General features: G+C 31.9%; 1 protein-coding gene across 22 annotated transcripts in view; it reads left to right on the top strand.

Moving 5' to 3' along the window:
• The window catches only part of LOC6649183 (sodium channel protein para), a 65,464-nt gene that overhangs the window by 31,490 nt on the left and 15,532 nt on the right, over positions 1–18,442 (top strand). For 4 of the 22 annotated variants that reach the window (XM_047011432.1, XM_047011430.1, XM_023179314.2 and 1 more), the window contains 9 exons: positions 195–472; positions 539–712; positions 2,075–2,237; positions 3,740–3,927; positions 4,006–4,210; positions 7,800–7,987; positions 8,735–9,142; positions 10,584–10,757; positions 16,782–16,904. In XM_047011432.1, coding sequence (XP_046867388.1) covers positions 195–472; positions 539–712; positions 2,075–2,237; positions 3,740–3,927; positions 4,006–4,210; positions 7,800–7,987; positions 8,735–9,142; positions 10,584–10,757; positions 16,782–16,904 — 1,901 coding nt within the window. Of the gene's footprint in view, positions 1–194; positions 473–538; positions 713–977; positions 1,141–2,074; positions 2,238–3,739; positions 3,928–4,005; positions 4,250–7,799; positions 7,988–8,659; positions 9,143–10,583; positions 10,758–11,817; positions 11,941–16,781; positions 16,905–18,442 lie in introns of all 22 variants that reach the window. The other 18 variants (XM_047011431.1, XM_047011429.1, XM_023179310.2 and 15 more) reach the window with 11 other exon arrangements.

Raw genomic sequence — 18,442 nt, 5'->3', positions numbered from 1 at the left:
AAAGCAAGCTTCGTTTCAAAAGTAAAGACAAATTAAAAAAAAAAAAAAAAAGAAAATTAAATAAATATAATGAGAAAAGAGAAAAAACAGAAAAAGAATGGAAAGAAAAGCAAAAAGAATATAGTAAAACCAAAAATCTGGCTGAGTCAAAGTTGGTCAAATCACAACTAATAACAAATTTTTGTATGGTTCAGTCTCCGTTTACTATTTTCCAACAGAGGACGATGACGAAGATGGGCCAACATTTAAGGATAAGGCACTCGAAGCGATACTAAAGGGCATCGATGTGTTTTGTGTGTGGGACTGTTGCTGGGTTTGGTTGAAATTTCAGGAATGGGTCTCCCTGATCGTCTTTGATCCATTCGTTGAGCTCTTTATCACATTGTGCATTGTGGTGAATACAATGTTCATGGCCATGGATCATCATGATATGAACAAAGAGATGGAACGTGTTCTCAAGAGTGGCAACTACGTGAGTACAATTCATATGTCTAACAAATTAATCTTAGATTAATTGTTTCCAAAAACATTTCAATAGTTCTTTACGGCCACTTTTGCCATTGAGGCCACCATGAAACTATGCGCAATGAGTCCCAAATATTATTTCCAAGAAGGCTGGAATATATTCGATTTCATCATTGTGGCCCTCTCATTGCTTGAGCTGGGTCTCGAGGGTGTCCAAGGTCTATCCGTTTTGCGTTCATTTCGTTTGGTAAGAGCGTCATATCTGCACATTGTATCCCATCTCTCATATTGACATTGAGATTCATCATTAATAGATTTTAGTTAAGTTTATAGTCTAGCCTTAAGTTATATCTCCTCTAATCTAATACAAATCTAACTAACGCGTTCAATAATTTAACAATCAAAATCACCACACATATGTATACATAACGAAATATGTAAATGTCTCCTTCAATCTTCTTCCATAATACACTTCCATCTGTCCATCAACTCCGCATTCCCCCCTCTTGCAGCTGCGTGTTTTCAAATTAGCCAAATCATGGCCAACTTTAAATTTACTCATATCGATTATGGGTCGAACGGTCGGCGCTCTGGGCAATCTAACTTTCGTCTTATGCATTATTATCTTCATATTTGCTGTAATGGGCATGCAGCTCTTTGGCAAAAACTATACAGGTATACGGGCTCTGACCAACAATAACAACAACAACAATAACAACAACAAAATGAACAACAACAACAACAACAATAACCAGAACTACTTACAAGAACCAAAAATCTCTAATCACTTTTAACCACTCCAAAAATTTGCCAACCCTTACAATTTTTTTCACTACTAACGAAATGATTTACTTTTTGTTTTATTTTAATGATATAATCTAATAGAGCTGTGCATACCTACATATATATATATATTTAGATATCTGATATATATGTATGTATGCATGCAATATTTTGTTAATATTCCTGTTTCAAATACTTAGCCTTTTACAGCCTAGAATCCAATTTGGACTGAAATCTAAAAGAAATGGCAAATGCTTTTGGGCACGGTTATTTTTACATAAGATTTTTTGTTTATACAAATATAAATATACATATATACATTACGAATGTGCTGCTTAAACTTCTTCTACTTCTTCTACTACTACTACCACTACAAAAAAAGAGAAAACAAAAACAACAAAAGAAAACACTATCTGGCTAAATTTGAAAGAAATCGCTAAACAATAAATGAAATATAGACTTGCATATATGAACCTTTAGTACCTACATATATATATATAACTATAACTAGGCATTAAACTAGTCTATCATTTAAGTCTTAGGCACAAGAGAATCCAATTAACTTTACCATTAACAAATGCTGCTTGATTTTAAAAAACATAACTTTTTCAATTTGTATCTACGTTTTTTTTTTTGTCATTTTAATATATTTCCTACGCTTTGCCCGGCTTAACAAAAATCCAAATCCAAAAACCAAAACGATTCGAAACGACGCAATATTCCTCTGAATGATATTTTTGAATATAAAAAAAAAACCCTATAAAAATCCAAAAAAAAAAAACAAAAAAATTTACAAAAACTTGCAAAACAATTGAATTGAATGCAGCTGCGTGTATTCAAATTGGCAAAGTCATGGCCAACACTCAATTTACTCATTTCGATTATGGGACGCACAATGGGCGCTTTGGGTAATCTGACATTTGTACTTTGCATTATCATCTTCATCTTTGCCGTGATGGGAATGCAACTGTTTGGAAAGAATTATCACGGTAAGTTCAATAATACGAGATCGACAACAAAACTCAAAACTCAAACAGCAACAGCAACAACAACAACAACAAAAAGAAGAAAGTGAAATGAATATACTCGAACACTCACTCACTCACTCACAACACAATATTCTTGACAGCACACTCCGCATATACTTCGATATATGTATTTGTATTTGGTGTGAATTTTGAATCATTATCATATTGTGATTAACTTTAATCGATGTGTGTTAACTTTCATTTATTTCTTCTCGATATTTACATATATTCAATGTAATTTGTATGTTTTGTTTAAAAGTTCGTTGTGTTAAACACCCACATACCCACATTACGAGAGATTTGATAGTGCTTAACGATAACCAAAACAATAAAAATGTTTATCGATATACAAACTAGAGATGTGGCATCTCTAGTATGTACTCGAATTGGAACACATTTACGATCACTGTTGGACCGTGCAAACATAAGGTGCACTTTGGGGTTGTAAGCTGTACACTTCACTTTTCTAGCTTTAGCTAGTTGCAATTCCCAACTAGTTTAGGCTTTAAAGAAGTAATATGGCCTTACAATTCTACAGTTAAGTTAGCTAAATCATCTCTGATCTCGAACCTAACTATTTAATATCTATGTAATTTTATATGTTTCGTTTATTATTACATGTTTCACTGTTTTTCAATCACCAAACGTCATAGTTTAATTTTGTCACAGTTCTTAAAAATTGGTTTCTATAAAAGTCCGTTGAGATTTGAGCGATCCTGTCCATTTAGTAAGCATTTTGCAGACCTCCTACCCCCCATCGACATGATCAATAAATCGCGTCTGTTAAAGTTATTAAGAAACTAAATATATTTCAAATTCTATTAAATGGCTAAGACAGCCCTTAAATCCGTTTTAATAAATCCAAAAAAAAGGGAAGATAAACAAAACTTAATTTGACTTGATTCCGGTCTCGGTATTGCTCTCGTCCTTTCTGTTTCTGTAAGTACTTGCAGTCATTGATTGCAGAATTATCTACCATTATTACTTATAATACTCTATAATTGCAAGTGTCTCTTTCACAACTCTACGTAACAATTTTAACAATTTTTATTCTCAATCTCTCTCTTTTTTAATAAACTTAGATTTTTTGTTTTGTTTTATGAAACACAATAACAATTAGCTACACATTTTTGTGGCTTAAGAGAGAGCAAACTGTTCGATTTTTGATTATAATTTGTTTTATATACCATTTTACAACACTGTTTTGTGAATCGTGCCAATGCCAATGCAAAAATTGCGCTGAACAAACTTTTTGCACTTGCTTTTAAAAAGTGGCTTTAGATACAGAAACTAAGAAAAAAAAAACACCGAATATGAAATTAATTTAAACGAACTTTAACCCAAACAGATACACAGACCGACCTATATTGTAGATATTTTATTTTGAATTGTATTAATACAATGTATATGTATATGTATATGTATTGTTCTATATATTTTACTTCTCTATTCCATATAATTAGATCACAAAGATCGCTTTCCGGATGGCGATCTGCCACGATGGAATTTCACCGATTTCATGCACAGCTTTATGATCGTGTTCCGAGTGCTATGTGGTGAATGGATTGAATCCATGTGGGATTGCATGTATGTGGGTGATGTCTCATGCATTCCATTCTTTTTGGCCACCGTTGTTATCGGCAATCTTGTGGTAAGTAATTAACTGAAATTGGCAATTTCATTGATCCCCCCATGCGTCTAATTGATATGTCGTTTTCATATATAACAGGTACTTAACCTCTTCTTAGCCTTGCTTTTGTCCAATTTTGGCTCATCTAGTCTATCAGCACCGACTGCCGATAATGATACCAACAAAATTGCCGAGGCCTTTAATCGTATTGGCCGTTTTAAGAGTTGGGTTAAACGTAATGTTGCTGGGTGTTTCAAGTTAATACGTAACAAATTGACAAATCAAATAAGTGATCAACCATCAGGTGAGAGGACCAACCAGATCAGTTGGATTTGGAGCGAAGGTTTTTATCCACTTGTTTTTATCTCGAATTATATATACATATATTAAAATAATTACATTTAACTCTCAATATATATTCGTATACTCGTATAATGATAAATACGTTAAAGTTAACTTCAATTATATCCCAAAAGATACCAAAACAAAACCAAAAATTAACGAATTGGCCTCAAACGAATTGGCAATTTTGCAAATTTCCCTTGAAACAAATCAAATTCAAACCCGAGTTCGTATACTATATATATAATCTATTTTCTATTCGTATTCGTATTATGTAAAACAAAACGAAATGATTAAAAAAAAAAACAAAAACGTTTTCTTAGCTACAAATTTGGCAAACAAATATTTTCGTATATATAACTTAGTTAGTTTAGAAACTGAATAATACATTAATATTAATTATTCGAAACCAAAAAAAAACTTTTCAATCAATTTCAATCAATTTGATTTTGTAGCTATTTCTTCTGATTTTCGGTTTCCGTTCGATTTCAACATAATTGTTGTTGTTCTATGAACTGTGTGCCAATAAATAACAATAAAAACCAACCAATCCCTGTTCCAATTAGAAAACAAATTTAATCATTAATATTACTTACATATCATACATACATAGCATTAGCTAGTTAGTATGTAACATTCTCTTACCGTTGTGTAAACTATAGTTTTTTAATAACAATATCAAAATCAAAAAACAATCTAGTTATATTCACATCTCAATCTCTTTCCCAATCGTTGTTTAAATTCAATTTACTTTCAATATTCCATTTGCCATATCAACTCTCTGTCTCTCTCTCTCTATATCTGTCTCTCTTTCACTCTCTCTCTCCCCCCTTCCCCACTTCGTTTTGAAACAAAAACTTAGCATCCCTTTGTACATTTTACATTTAAAAAAATTGCATTTATACCCTCAGAACAAAAAGATGTACGAATTCCATTTCCATATGTACCTTAACTTTAGTATATAAATACATAAGTATATACATATACATACATATATATATATATAATAGTCTAGCTCTGTCATTAACAAAACCAAAAATACGAATTATAAAAAGACAAAATCGATAATCGACAAATCGACAAATCAAAAATCTTATATAAATTGAAAGTAAAACAGTGGATTAGATCCTTCATAGAATTGTAGACTTTATACTTTTGATCCTGTTGTTTATTGTGTTTTTCATTTACTGTTTGTATAACTATAATAATAACTATGTATGTAATTTACATTTGTAGTGCATTCTTTTTCTTTTTTCATTCATTGTTCACAATTTCAGTATTTAGTTTTCTGTTTTTATCATGCAAAGACACCAAATCGATTCCAGTGACCTAAAAAAGGAAATTTGTACCCTTAGCAGGCATATTGTTGGAATGTATGTACATATAAGCTACGACTCTTAAGTACGGGCCTGGTTCATGGATGCGAGTCTGGTCCCTACTCGGAAGCCAGCTATGAGTCTATCATACGTGTCTCCCTGTCGGGGTGTGGCATTGCCATGATCCTTCGGATACACATAAGAGATGAGACATAAGACTCTTTCTTTGACCACTAAGAATGTACTAAGACTAAAACTACCCCAGAGATCGGGGACTTGAATATACCTCAAGAGGGCTGATCAACGTCTATTGATCGTACTGTGGCCGATGTTGAGAATGTGTCACAGAAATGGGTTGGTTACAAAGGTGAATAGAAAAGTGCTTACTCTAGGTATAGGAAGTCATTAATGGAACAAGATAGTTGATAGTGTACTACTTCCTAGAGTTATGGGATACTACCCGGAACTCATTCAGCAGTTTCTGGTATTGCGTCTCGTCTTGTTGCATCATAGTTGGGGTCGGTGTGCAGGGCATGGTTCTACTTGTTCTGTAGGAGTCGGCGTATCGTGGAGAAACGCGTGTGCTAACTTATATGTATATCGCATAATCTCGATCTGGACTAAATTTGTCATTGATATTAACGAGTGTGTATTCAGGGATGGATCTAGAATACAAAATTTGAGAATTAAATATACCAAATTTTTACATTGGAAGTGACCTTCTAATTTGCATCATGACCCCAAAAACTTATATTTTGGGTTTGGCTGATCTAAATTACCTTCCCAGACTTCTATAAAGGCTAAAGAAAACTTCTTAATGGTCGAATTCCAAATATTTCTTTGTGATTTTGTATTAATTGCCGTCGACATAGAATCGAACAAATATAGATCATTAAATCTTGCACGTAATCTTTAAATCATTCACCAGTGTGAATAACTAAATGAGCAGATGTTACATATTTTGTCATGATGGTCAGAATTAAAAGTATAAACAAAAACCATTTGAAAATTTTAACTAACTTTAAAGTCTTAAAGTCTTAGTCAAGTCTTAGGGCGTCTTAAGACAAAAGAGAGCCAATGTACATATATATTTCTTATAAGTATGGTTAAAGTTAGTTTTTGGTTCTTCGCATTGCATAAATCTCACTAAAAAGAAAAACTATGAAAGAGCCAACTACGATGCTAATAAAAGGACACAGAAAGTGTTTATTAGCCTTGTATCCCCATAATCTGTAATAAGGCACTTATCAATTTTATTATTGATTTGATCCTTTGCTCTGGTAGACAAATATAGGAATTAGTGTAGGATAGACAAGTATTAAATATAATCACTAATGGACGTCATCCTTGTTGTCTTTGCATGAAGTGATTTGTTACTATTTGATGTGTTTTTTAGTTCAAGCATACAATCATATTCATATATTTATATACATATATATATATATATACTTAGTATGTATATTGAATAATTCGCATTGCATTTGGCGATATGCGTTGTTAGCTGTTGTGTTGTGTCTCCCAAAATATTATGTGTGTGTGTGTGTGTATGTGTGTGTGTGTGTGTATGTGTGTGTGTATATGTGTCGTTATCGAAACCCGAAAACCAATTCGAAACTGAATATGTATATTGATTTTAATACATATATTTTATTTATCTTGTATTCTTTTTCCATTGAAAATCTCAAAACAAATCGAAAACATCCGAACCAAAAACAAAAACAAAAAAATCGAAAAAAAAAAAAAAAAACAAATCGAAATCCAAAATCGCATTCGATTGGCCAACGTAACGAACCAACGATTGAATCTATCGATTCTCATACAAAATCCAAACTATATATATATACATATATATAAATATATTCCTTAATTTTGTATATTATATATATATGTATATATGTATATATCAAATATGAACCAACCAACAACCAACAACAAATATAACAACAACAACAACTTTAATGCGAACGGCAACTGCTTTGTATGAACTCGTTTCGTTTTATAATTTCAACCAAAAAAAATATCAAAACAAATTCCAATATCAAATTCGTCATTTGCATATATGTATATATATATATATATATATATCTATATATATATTCATGTAATATATCAACACACACACATCTATATATATATATATATATATATATTTATATATACATATATGAAAAAATATATATATATATCGAATATCGGATACGAAAGGCAAAGGCGTTTGTCGTTGTATATCTGCAGAACACGGCGATAACGAACTGGAATTGGCCCACGACGAAATACTCGCCGATGGCCTAATTAAAAAGGGCATCGGGATCAAGGAGCAAACCCAACTGGAGGTGGCCATTGGCGATGGCATGGAGTTCACGATACATGGCGATATGAAGAACAATAAGCCGAAGAAATCCAAATATTTAAAAAACGCAACGGTAATTTTCAATACACAATATCTTTCTTCGATATTAACCTTTTTGTTTATTGTTTAAACTTTTTGTTTTCGTTTACTTGTTTCTGTTTCTGTTATTGGTTTTGACTACTTTACTACATACAAAATAAACATGATCACATTGATATAACTTTTGATTTGATGGTTTGTTTTCCTCCCCACCCCCCCATTTGATTTTTGTTTGGATTTTCGATTTTCCCACCCCCACCCATCCAACCAACCCCCCTCCCCTTTTAATATTGAATAATATACCTCATTACTTACTCTACTTATATTGTAATTGCTAACTAATTTCTTAACTACAACTCTACAAACAACAACAAATTGATTTACATTCGTTTCATTCGTTTCTTTTATTTCATTCCTTGATTTGTTTTCTTTCTGATTACATATAACTGTCTATAATATGTACTGTTATGTGTGTGTGTGTGTGTGTATTCCACCCAATCAACAAAAACAAAAAAAAAACCAAAAAAAAAAAAAATTCAACTAACCAATCCAACTAACCAACCAACCAAACCAAACCAAACCAACTGAACCCGAAAACTCTTGAACTGAAATCGTGTTCCAAAAAAAAAAAACAAAAAAAATCGAAAAAAAAATATAAAATATATATATGTATCTATCAACTATATATATATGAATGACCATACAGATGATTGGCAACTCAATTAACCACCAAGACAATAGACTGGAACACGAGCTAAACCATAGAGGTTTGTCCTTACAGGACGACGACACTGCCAGCATTAACTCATATGGTAGCCATAAGAATCGACCATTCAAGGACGAGAGCCACAAGGGCAGCGCCGAAACGATGGAGGGCGAGGAGAAGCGCGATGCCAGTAAAGAGGATTTAGGTCTCGATGAGGAATTAGACGAGGAGGGCGAATGCGAGGAGGGCCCCCTCGATGGTGATATTATAATACATGCACACGACGAGGATATATTGGACGAGTATCCAGCTGATTGCTGCCCCGATTCATACTATAAGAAATTTCCAATCTTAGCCGGTGACGAAGATTCGCCGTTCTGGCAAGGATGGGGCAATTTACGACTGAAAACTTTTCAATTAATTGAAAATAAATATTTTGAAACAGCTGTTATCACTATGATTTTAATGAGTAGCTTAGCTTTGGTAAGTCCAACATTCAAAAATTAAAAAAAAAAATAAAAAACCCAAAAACCATTTGAACAATATTGAAACGAAAAACACAATCCGTAATTTGCAATTTGCCTTTTTTGTCGAGAGAGCTAAAATCCAAATCAGAATCAAAATCAAAATCATTTTTTTTCAAAAAGGGCAACTTGCAAAAAGCTTTGTTAAAATTTGACAAAAGAAAAAAAAAACCGTTGAATATTTCACCAAACTAATTTTATGAATTAAACGTAGCCTTGCTTAAACTTTACCAAAGTTGATTGCTTCATTTTTCTAGGTCTTAATATATAAATAATTTGATTTTAAGTTTCTCCTTAGTTATTATGATTTCTTCTTTTACTTATACATACATATATGTATATATATACTTGGCTAGTTCAGCTTAGATTAGCTTAGCTAGGTTTCGATTAAAAAATATCCTCTTTATTTCATATTTTTATTGTTTATTTTAGCCACTGATGGCAAATCTGCTTAATGCTTATAAAAAAAACAAAACTAGCTTTGGCTTTGCAAAAATTTGCCATCATTGGAATTAGAATTCCTTGAAATATCAAAAGTTGATTTTAAGTTTCGTTTATATTTTTAGCCATTTGCTAGATTATTGTTGGCCACATTTAGGCCTAGGCACATTTCAGTCAAACGATTTGTGTCTAGGGCCTAATGTATGTTGGCCCAGTTTAGTTTAGGGTATATCCATTTTTTAGTATTGTATTATGTGTGTGTCTATATCTGTTACTAATTAGCGTTAGACGCATTTAGTTGCGTAATATCATTTCAAGAATTTTGTCTTCAATTTCTTTGAAAATTTTTCTTTAATTGCGTTTGACTTTGATTTGTCCGTGACAAAAGAGAAGTGTAAACTATGAACACAAAATATTGCCTATATTCTTGCAAAACCAAACAAAAAAAAAAAAAATAACCAAAAAAATAATAAATAATTTAATGTTAAGTGAAACAACAAAAACTGTGAAAACTACCATTAAAGCGGTAGCTCAACAAAAAACAAAAACAAAAGGAAACAAAACCAAAAAAACAAACAAACCTAACAACATAATTAAATTTAGCTTCTTATATTGCTTCTAGATATCTTAATATATATATATATATTACACTACACTACAAATAATCGTATACACCTTGCCAAAACAACAAAAAAAAAAAACAAATTATTATAATGTTATTAACAATATCTTTATACATATATATATATATATATATATATATATGTATACGGATTATATATGTATATAAAATGTATTTCGATTTCTATTATAAACCTTTCTATAACCAAAACTTCATTCCAACTCCACTCGACGATTATGATGATGATGATGATGATGATGCTCGCCCTCTCTCTCTCTCTCTCTGTCTGGCGCATCGTAAAATTTAATAAACAAATGAAATAAACAAAAAATAATAGGCATTAGAAGATGTACATCTGCCACAAAGACCCATACTGCAGGATATTTTATACTATATGGACAGAATATTCACGGTTATATTCTTCTTGGAAATGTTAATCAAGTGGTTGGCGCTCGGCTTTAAAGTGTATTTCACGAATGCATGGTGCTGGCTCGATTTCGTTATTGTCATGGTAAGTTAAACCGTTAGCCATGTGTACATATAAAATCCACAAAACAAAATATATATATACTATTTATATAAATAATACATATATAATTAACATACTACAAAATATATGTAGAGAATTTTGAATAGAATTCGACTTTTATGTTAACGAAACCAAACCGACTAATTACACCAACTAACACTGACTAACTAACTAACTAACTAACTAACTGACTATAAACTGCAAACTTTTTGAACCAAAGATGCCAAAGGACCAAAGGACCAAATTTTATATTGAGATTTTTTCAGTTTCAATTTGTTGTATCGTTTCCAAATGTATTATAATGTATCTGTTGTACTATATCTGTAATCTGAGATACATACTTACATATATATATATACAAAAACAAAAACAACAACAAATAATCCGCTAATACCTCCCCTGTATAGCTACATAATCATTGTAATACGGTTAATCTCAGTTTTCAATCAATGACGGATCTAAGAATGTACAAAAATTGATGAAATTTTATTCTCTTTAGTTGGCAATTGACACTTTTTGAATGCTGTGCTGGATCTTGGTCTGTAAAATAGGAGAAGTTTGCCCCTTAAAGTATGCCACAGGCTAAAAAAGTGTTTATTGTTTTCAACAAGTTTATAACTTTATCATCTTTTTTCAACCACTAGAGATCCGTCTTCGATTCCAATAACGTTCCGTACCTTTCCGATTCGATTTAATCCGGTCCGTCTCCATTGTCCATATATATTTTGCAGATAGAAAACCATTAGCTAATAAACAATTATAGCATAGTTATTGATAGTTTTATATCCCCATATATACATATCATATATACCCTATATACATACATATATCTTATATATAGTTTAGCATTATAAATAAGCCTAGTTATTTACTCTGCAAATCGCATATACCTATACATATATGTATATCCATAAAAACCATTGAAAATTAAGCCTTGTTTTTTGTTGTTTTTGAGTTTTTTGTTTATTTTTTTTTTTTGTGAGTTCTGTGAGTCCTTATCAAGTTGCAAATTCTGAATTCTGAATTCTGATTGGTCGTTTAGCTGTCGCTAATTAATTTGGCCGCCGTTTGGTCCGGTGCCGATGATGTGCCCGCCTTCCGCTCGATGCGTACGCTGCGAGCGTTGAGGCCATTGCGTGCCGTTTCGCGTTGGGAGGGGATGAAAGTAAGTAGTGCGCTCTTTCTTTCTCGATCTCTGTCACTCTATATATCTCTCTCTCTCTCTCTCTCTGTTTCTTTGTGTGTGTGTGTGTGTGAATGTGTTTACTATTATATCTTCCTCTCTCTCTCTCTATATATATATAAATCTCTGTTGTTTTCTATATGCTGTATGTGTGCCTATAACATATCAATTTCTATGTGCGTATACGTATGTGTGTGTGTGTGTGTGTGTGTGTGGGTGTGTGGTTCAGTAGAGAGCACACATGCATACTTCAATTATCGTTAAATGTTGTAACTATCTATGGAACAAGTGCGATTCGATGTGGCTTGTTATACTAACTAAACTACGAAAACAATTAGCAAACAATGTGGAGCTCTCTGTAACATAAATTCTTGTTAAACTAATAGACTAAAACTCTAAACGAACTCTATATACATACATATGTACCCACATACATACATACATACATGTCATGCAAATGTACATACAAACATGTGTGTGAGTGTGTGTGTGAGTCTCTGTTATTCGTGCAAAACTTATTCCTAATGGTTACATATATATGTACATATGTATGTATGTATGTATGTGTGAGTCGATCTTCTATTTCCTCTCTTTCTTTCTCTTCTTTCTTCTCACTCAAATTGACTGATTAGAAGTGATTGCAAAATTAACTGTTATACAAGGATTACAGCGGAGAATAGTTCTTATACTACTATTACGTTAATTACTTACAACAACTACTACTACTGATACTGCTAATAGTACTAATAATACTTCTAAAACTTCTACTACTTTTACAACTTCTACTACTATTACTAATTCTACTACTTTTACAACGTCTACGACTTCTACAACTTCAACTACTTCTACAACTTCTACTACTTCTACGACTTCTACAACTTATAAAACTTCTACAACTTCTACTACTTCTACTACTTCTACCACTTCTACTACTATTACTACTTCTACAACTTCTACAACTTCAACTACTTCTACAACTTCTACTACTTCTTAAACTTTTACGACTTCTACTACTTCTACAAGTTTTACTACTTCTACAACTTCTACTACTTCTACGACTTCTACAACTTATAAAACTTCTACAACTTCAACTACTTCTACAACTTCTACAACTTCTACTACTTCTAAAACTTCTACTACTTCTACTACTTCTACTACTTCTACTACTTCTACTACTTCTACTACTTCTACTACTTCTACTACTTCTACTACTTCTACTACTTCTACTACTTCTACTACTTCTACTACTTCTAAAACTTCTACTACTTCTTAAACTTTTACGACTTCTACTACTTCTACAAGTTTTACTACTTCTACTACTTCTACTGCTACTACTACCTATACCACTTCCGCTATTGCTTACTACTTATACCCTTGCAAAAATGAGTATATGTATAAACGCATAAATCACAGGATTTCCCACCATATAAAGGATATATACATATATTCTGTCTAATTGCCTCTCTGTCTGTTTAGATCAAGACAGCCATTGTATATCTCGAATTGAGCTTGATCTAATCATATTACTTTCCCCAGGAACAACAGTTTTGGTTTTTTTTTATAATCTATTCGCCATTTTTGACTACTTAACTGATTTTTCAATGACTGCAACTAAGGAAAGAGAATCAAAAAAATGAAAAAAAACGCAAGGATATATAATATTCTTCGGCAGGAACGATTTCTACCGCTGCTACTACCACTACTACTACTACTACTTTTACTACCACTATTGTTTGTTGTATGTGTGTATTGCATATATCAATAAATTTCCGCTCAATACTCTGTATGTATGTGTATGTGTGTTAATCGATATTTTGTATCTATGTTGAATATTTCGCAGCAAAAACCGCATCTGCATCGATAAGGCAGTGCTTCAAAATGGAGCTAATTTCAGCGGGGCGGGGGGTCAACTCTGTAGAAATGCTAAAACCATTTTATGCCGATAAGTTTTCAAAACATATTTGTTCAATTTTTGTTTCATTCCAATGTATTTAATTATTGAAATCATCAAAAACTGTGCTACGTATGTTGAATATCAAATGCTTAGATATTGTAAGCAGAGAAAGTTAAAAGTGAAAGTTGGTTCAAGTTTTTTATATATATTATAATCTGGCGCTTGAGCTTTGTATATTTTATATTAATCGTAATACAGCAGATATATATATATTTTATAGTATATATGTACATCTATATAAATATATACATATACATTGTATATACATACATACATATACGCTTCAAAACTGATATATAAAACATGTTGTGATCGAATCAAGTTAGATCTAATAGTTGTACTACTACTACTCCTACATATATCTACATACTTTTAGTGTTAATTATATAGTTTAAGTATATGTATAGAGTAAATAACAACATGAATACGTACATACATACATATACATACATATTTATAGATATTTAGTTGATTTACATATTTGAAATTAGAATAAAATGTATGTAGTTTGGTTTTCAAAAGTAAAAGCGAGCTGCTAGGTGCTCTCCTTACTTCTTCCCTAACCCCGTCACCACTCCGAATCGTTAGTGGCCCCTTTTCCCTCCCGTTTAGTTATCAATTTAGCTTATATAGATAGATTAACCACCGAGCCTTATCAATTCCAAACTCCCAAAAATCCATATGAATTCACAACAACTATTAATCGAATCCTCTTCGGTTGAGACCTGCTGCAATAACCCATGACCCTTAATTCTTAGCGGCACCAAATTCTATCTATATACTATATACTATATGTATATACATGCATATAACCGTTCTATATATATATATACATATGTGTATTTTGTAAAGGAACTCTGCACCACTATTGTATCCTTCGATGTAGTGTACTATATCTATTTATCTACCAAAAAAACAACAATAACAACAACAACAACAACAAATTAATGCATACAAAATGGAGTTGTCAAAACAACATTTGACAAATTGCTCATACGCAGTGGTGGCAGTGTTTTACTTTAAATCAAGCCGCATGCAAATAGCTTGGTCTGAGTTAGGATTCAATGCAATGAAAACAAAACAAAAACAAAAACAAAGAAATACAAAACAAATGTATGAATTATATTCGCGTGATATCATCTCACGCCCATGAAACAATCTACCAACCAATTCAAATCGAGTCCGGCAGCAAAGTTTGAGCAAAAATGTGTCAATATAAAGACAAGTCCAAAATCCACAAATCAAAAAGATCTAACAAAAAAAAAAAGAAAACCAACCTAGTGATAAGGTCGCACGTCTACACAATAGACCAAAAGGTATTGCATACACCACAAAAATGAAAGAAAGAAAAGCTAAAAACGAAAACGAATTACAAATGTGTAAATAATAACCAAAAAAAAAATATATATAACTAACTATATTAATCTAGTAAACAACGTAAACTAGTTGATCCCCTCTCTCTCTCTCTCTCTCTCTCTCTCTCTCAAGCATTTTTCGCCATTTCGCCATTCCATCTCTGGTGTATGCATGCCAGATTCGTCCATTGTGGAGTTTCTGTGCGGCCATTTATAACCATATATAGTTATAGGGCCCAAAAAATAAAGGACGTGTTTGTATAACAGAGTGTACCTCTCAAATCTCATTTCAAATCGAAATTTCACCAAAAGTCCACACAGTTAATTTAATGACTAACGCCAGTAACTGGGACAACTCTAACAATGACCAATAGACCACTTGGAACTCTTTGACATCAATACAGAAGCAGATTCCCGTTCCCTACCTTTGGGGGAATCGAAGAGGGTCCCATTTGCAGCATTAACCAAAACCCAAACTCTCTGTTTCTCTCTGTCTCTCCGAACTTGGCTTGGCAGGTCCCCAATCCAATCTTGTTACTTCAATCTCCATGTTACTCAGTAATTGATAGTGTTTAATGTTCCAACTACCAATATGCTCGTCTCGTCTACTAAACTAATTCCTTTGTATTGTTACTGTTTCTGTTACGTGTGTATGTGTGTGTTCCAACCCGACTACTACCTACTTATTTATCTATCTCTATTACTAATAGCTCCTCTCCTATATTAATATCCATCTATCTATCTATTTATGTATGTGTATGTATTTTTGGTCAGAAGAAATAGGCATAACTTATTAATGTTGATTAAGAGTTTAAAATATTATATACATTATATATAACAATATATTTCTATATATAGGATTAAATTTATAAGAAATTTTATTCGTCTAACTTGTTGTTTCTATATATGTGCGCCTGTTTGATGTGTCTGTGTGTGCGTATGTGTGTGTGTGTGTGTGTGTGTGTTAAAGAACAAACCCTTGCTATAATCATAAGAATTCAAATGATATCTGCATATTTAATTATATATGTAAGTTTCTTTATATATTGTTAGGATCTGTCCGACCCGTAATTAAAACCACCCACCCCCCCGTAAGCCCCCTTGGCCTTGAGTAATTGCCCTGTTGTCTAAAACCAAAACACACAGTATATACAACTAATAATAACAATCAAATAAAACAACAGCAACAACAACAAAATATATAGTACATAAACAAAATACAAAAACGCGTTAATGAATTCCTTTTCTAATTTCGATCATTTTGACCACAAAAAAACCAAAAAAAAAAAGAAAAACTGACCCAAACGACTGGACAACTGACTGAACCACAAGACAAGCAAACAAAAAAATTTATCAAAATAAACAATTTTACTTAATATATATATGCAAAAAACAAAAACCATTCTACATAATATATATTCCTAACTATATATACATATATATATATATTCTTTTAAAATCTATGAAATTGTTGTTCTAAAACTTGACACTATTCGAAACTATATCGAAACTAGGTATCGCTTATCAACTTCGTTGCTTCACTTGTTGGAGCTGGTGGTATTCAAGCCTTCAAGACTATGCGAACGTTAAGAGCACTGAGACCACTACGTGCCATGTCCCGTATGCAGGGCATGAGGGTACGTACTTTCATACATACAACCAAAACAAACAATCGATATCGAAAATCAATCAACCAACCAACAATCAACAATCAACAACCAACAAAAACAAAACAAATAAAACAAATTTCCAACCGCCCCCCTTTCCGACCCACCACCCACCCACCCGCCTACCCTATTTAATATATACAACAACAACAACAAAACAACAAACAAAACATCAATCAGTAATCAATTATCAGTATCAATTAATCGTTATCGTACTATATCAATCGAATTCACCAAAAACGGCCTAAAAACAAATTCCCAACAATCAAAAATTTTGTCAAAAACAACCAGAGCAAACACTATCTCTTTCGCTCATTATCTATCTCTCTGTCTCTCTCTCTCTCTCTCTGTCTCTCTCTCACTTTCTCTCCAAAATACATAAACCATCAATTCATCAAGCCTTATTCCTTTAAAAAAAAACTTATTATTATGTATTTTAGTCAAATTCAAACACAAAACAATAAAAAAAAAATACTTACATATTAATTCAAGTTTATCAAACATATATTTATTATTAAAAAACAATATATATAAAAATGCAGCAGTTAATTTGATTTTGTTAAAGTTTTACTGCATCCCCCGATTAGATTCTGAAAACAATATAAAATATATTTTTCCATGAAAATCGTACAATGAATTTTAGAATTATTCATGCTTATTTTAATCACTTAGTTATTTATAATCATGTCCACTAAATAACAAACTTCTAGATACATACATAAAAAAAAAGAATACAATGAAAAAAAAAAAAACAAAAAATTAGAAAATTTTTAAGATACTTTTTATGCCCACTCACATATTCTTCTCTTTGCATTTGCTATCTAGCTCTTTCTCCTCTCTCTCTGTCTCTCTCTTTCACCCGTTCCCTTACCCGTTTCGCATGCCTTTTTTGCCTGCCTAACTAACTTAGTATATGTATAATCAAAGCACTAAGAAAAAAAGTTTACAAAATATTTGAAAATCGTTTACAATTAGATTATAACTTATATATACCTATATACATATATTAAATTACTTGATTAGTCTTTAATTAACTTGTTTTTCAATGTTGTCAGTCGATTTGTAATTGTAATTCTTGTCTTGTCAAAAAAAAATAATAATTAAAGTTAAACTGCTGCGTATTTGTTAATGTTAACTTGGAATGCTTTAAATACTATTAAATGAAATACTTTTGCATGCTTTTTATTATGATCTACAAACACACATTAAGCACATCTAGCAAATTCCCATAACTTCACTCACACACACAGACACAATTGCACTAGTCACTAACTAGTCACAGTCACATTACATATTCATTGATCTTAATGACACACTCTGCCTCTCTCTCTATCTCTATCTCTCTCTCTCTCTCTAAACAAACTGTGGGCCAAAAATCATATTCAATTCAAATCATCACCAAATCTTATAACATTCAATTGCCAACATGTCTAATCAATCAAATGTCTCTCTCTATCTCTCTCTCTCTGCATTTATTGTATTATATTCTATCCCTTAAACAAAAACTA

This window comes from Drosophila willistoni, assembly GCF_018902025.1.
Source record: "Drosophila willistoni isolate 14030-0811.24 chromosome XL unlocalized genomic scaffold, UCI_dwil_1.1 Seg141, whole genome shotgun sequence".
Classification (NCBI taxonomy): domain Eukaryota; kingdom Metazoa; phylum Arthropoda; class Insecta; order Diptera; family Drosophilidae; genus Drosophila; species Drosophila willistoni.
Note: the sequence above shows the minus strand (reverse complement) of the source record. Positions and strands in the feature narration are given on the sequence as shown.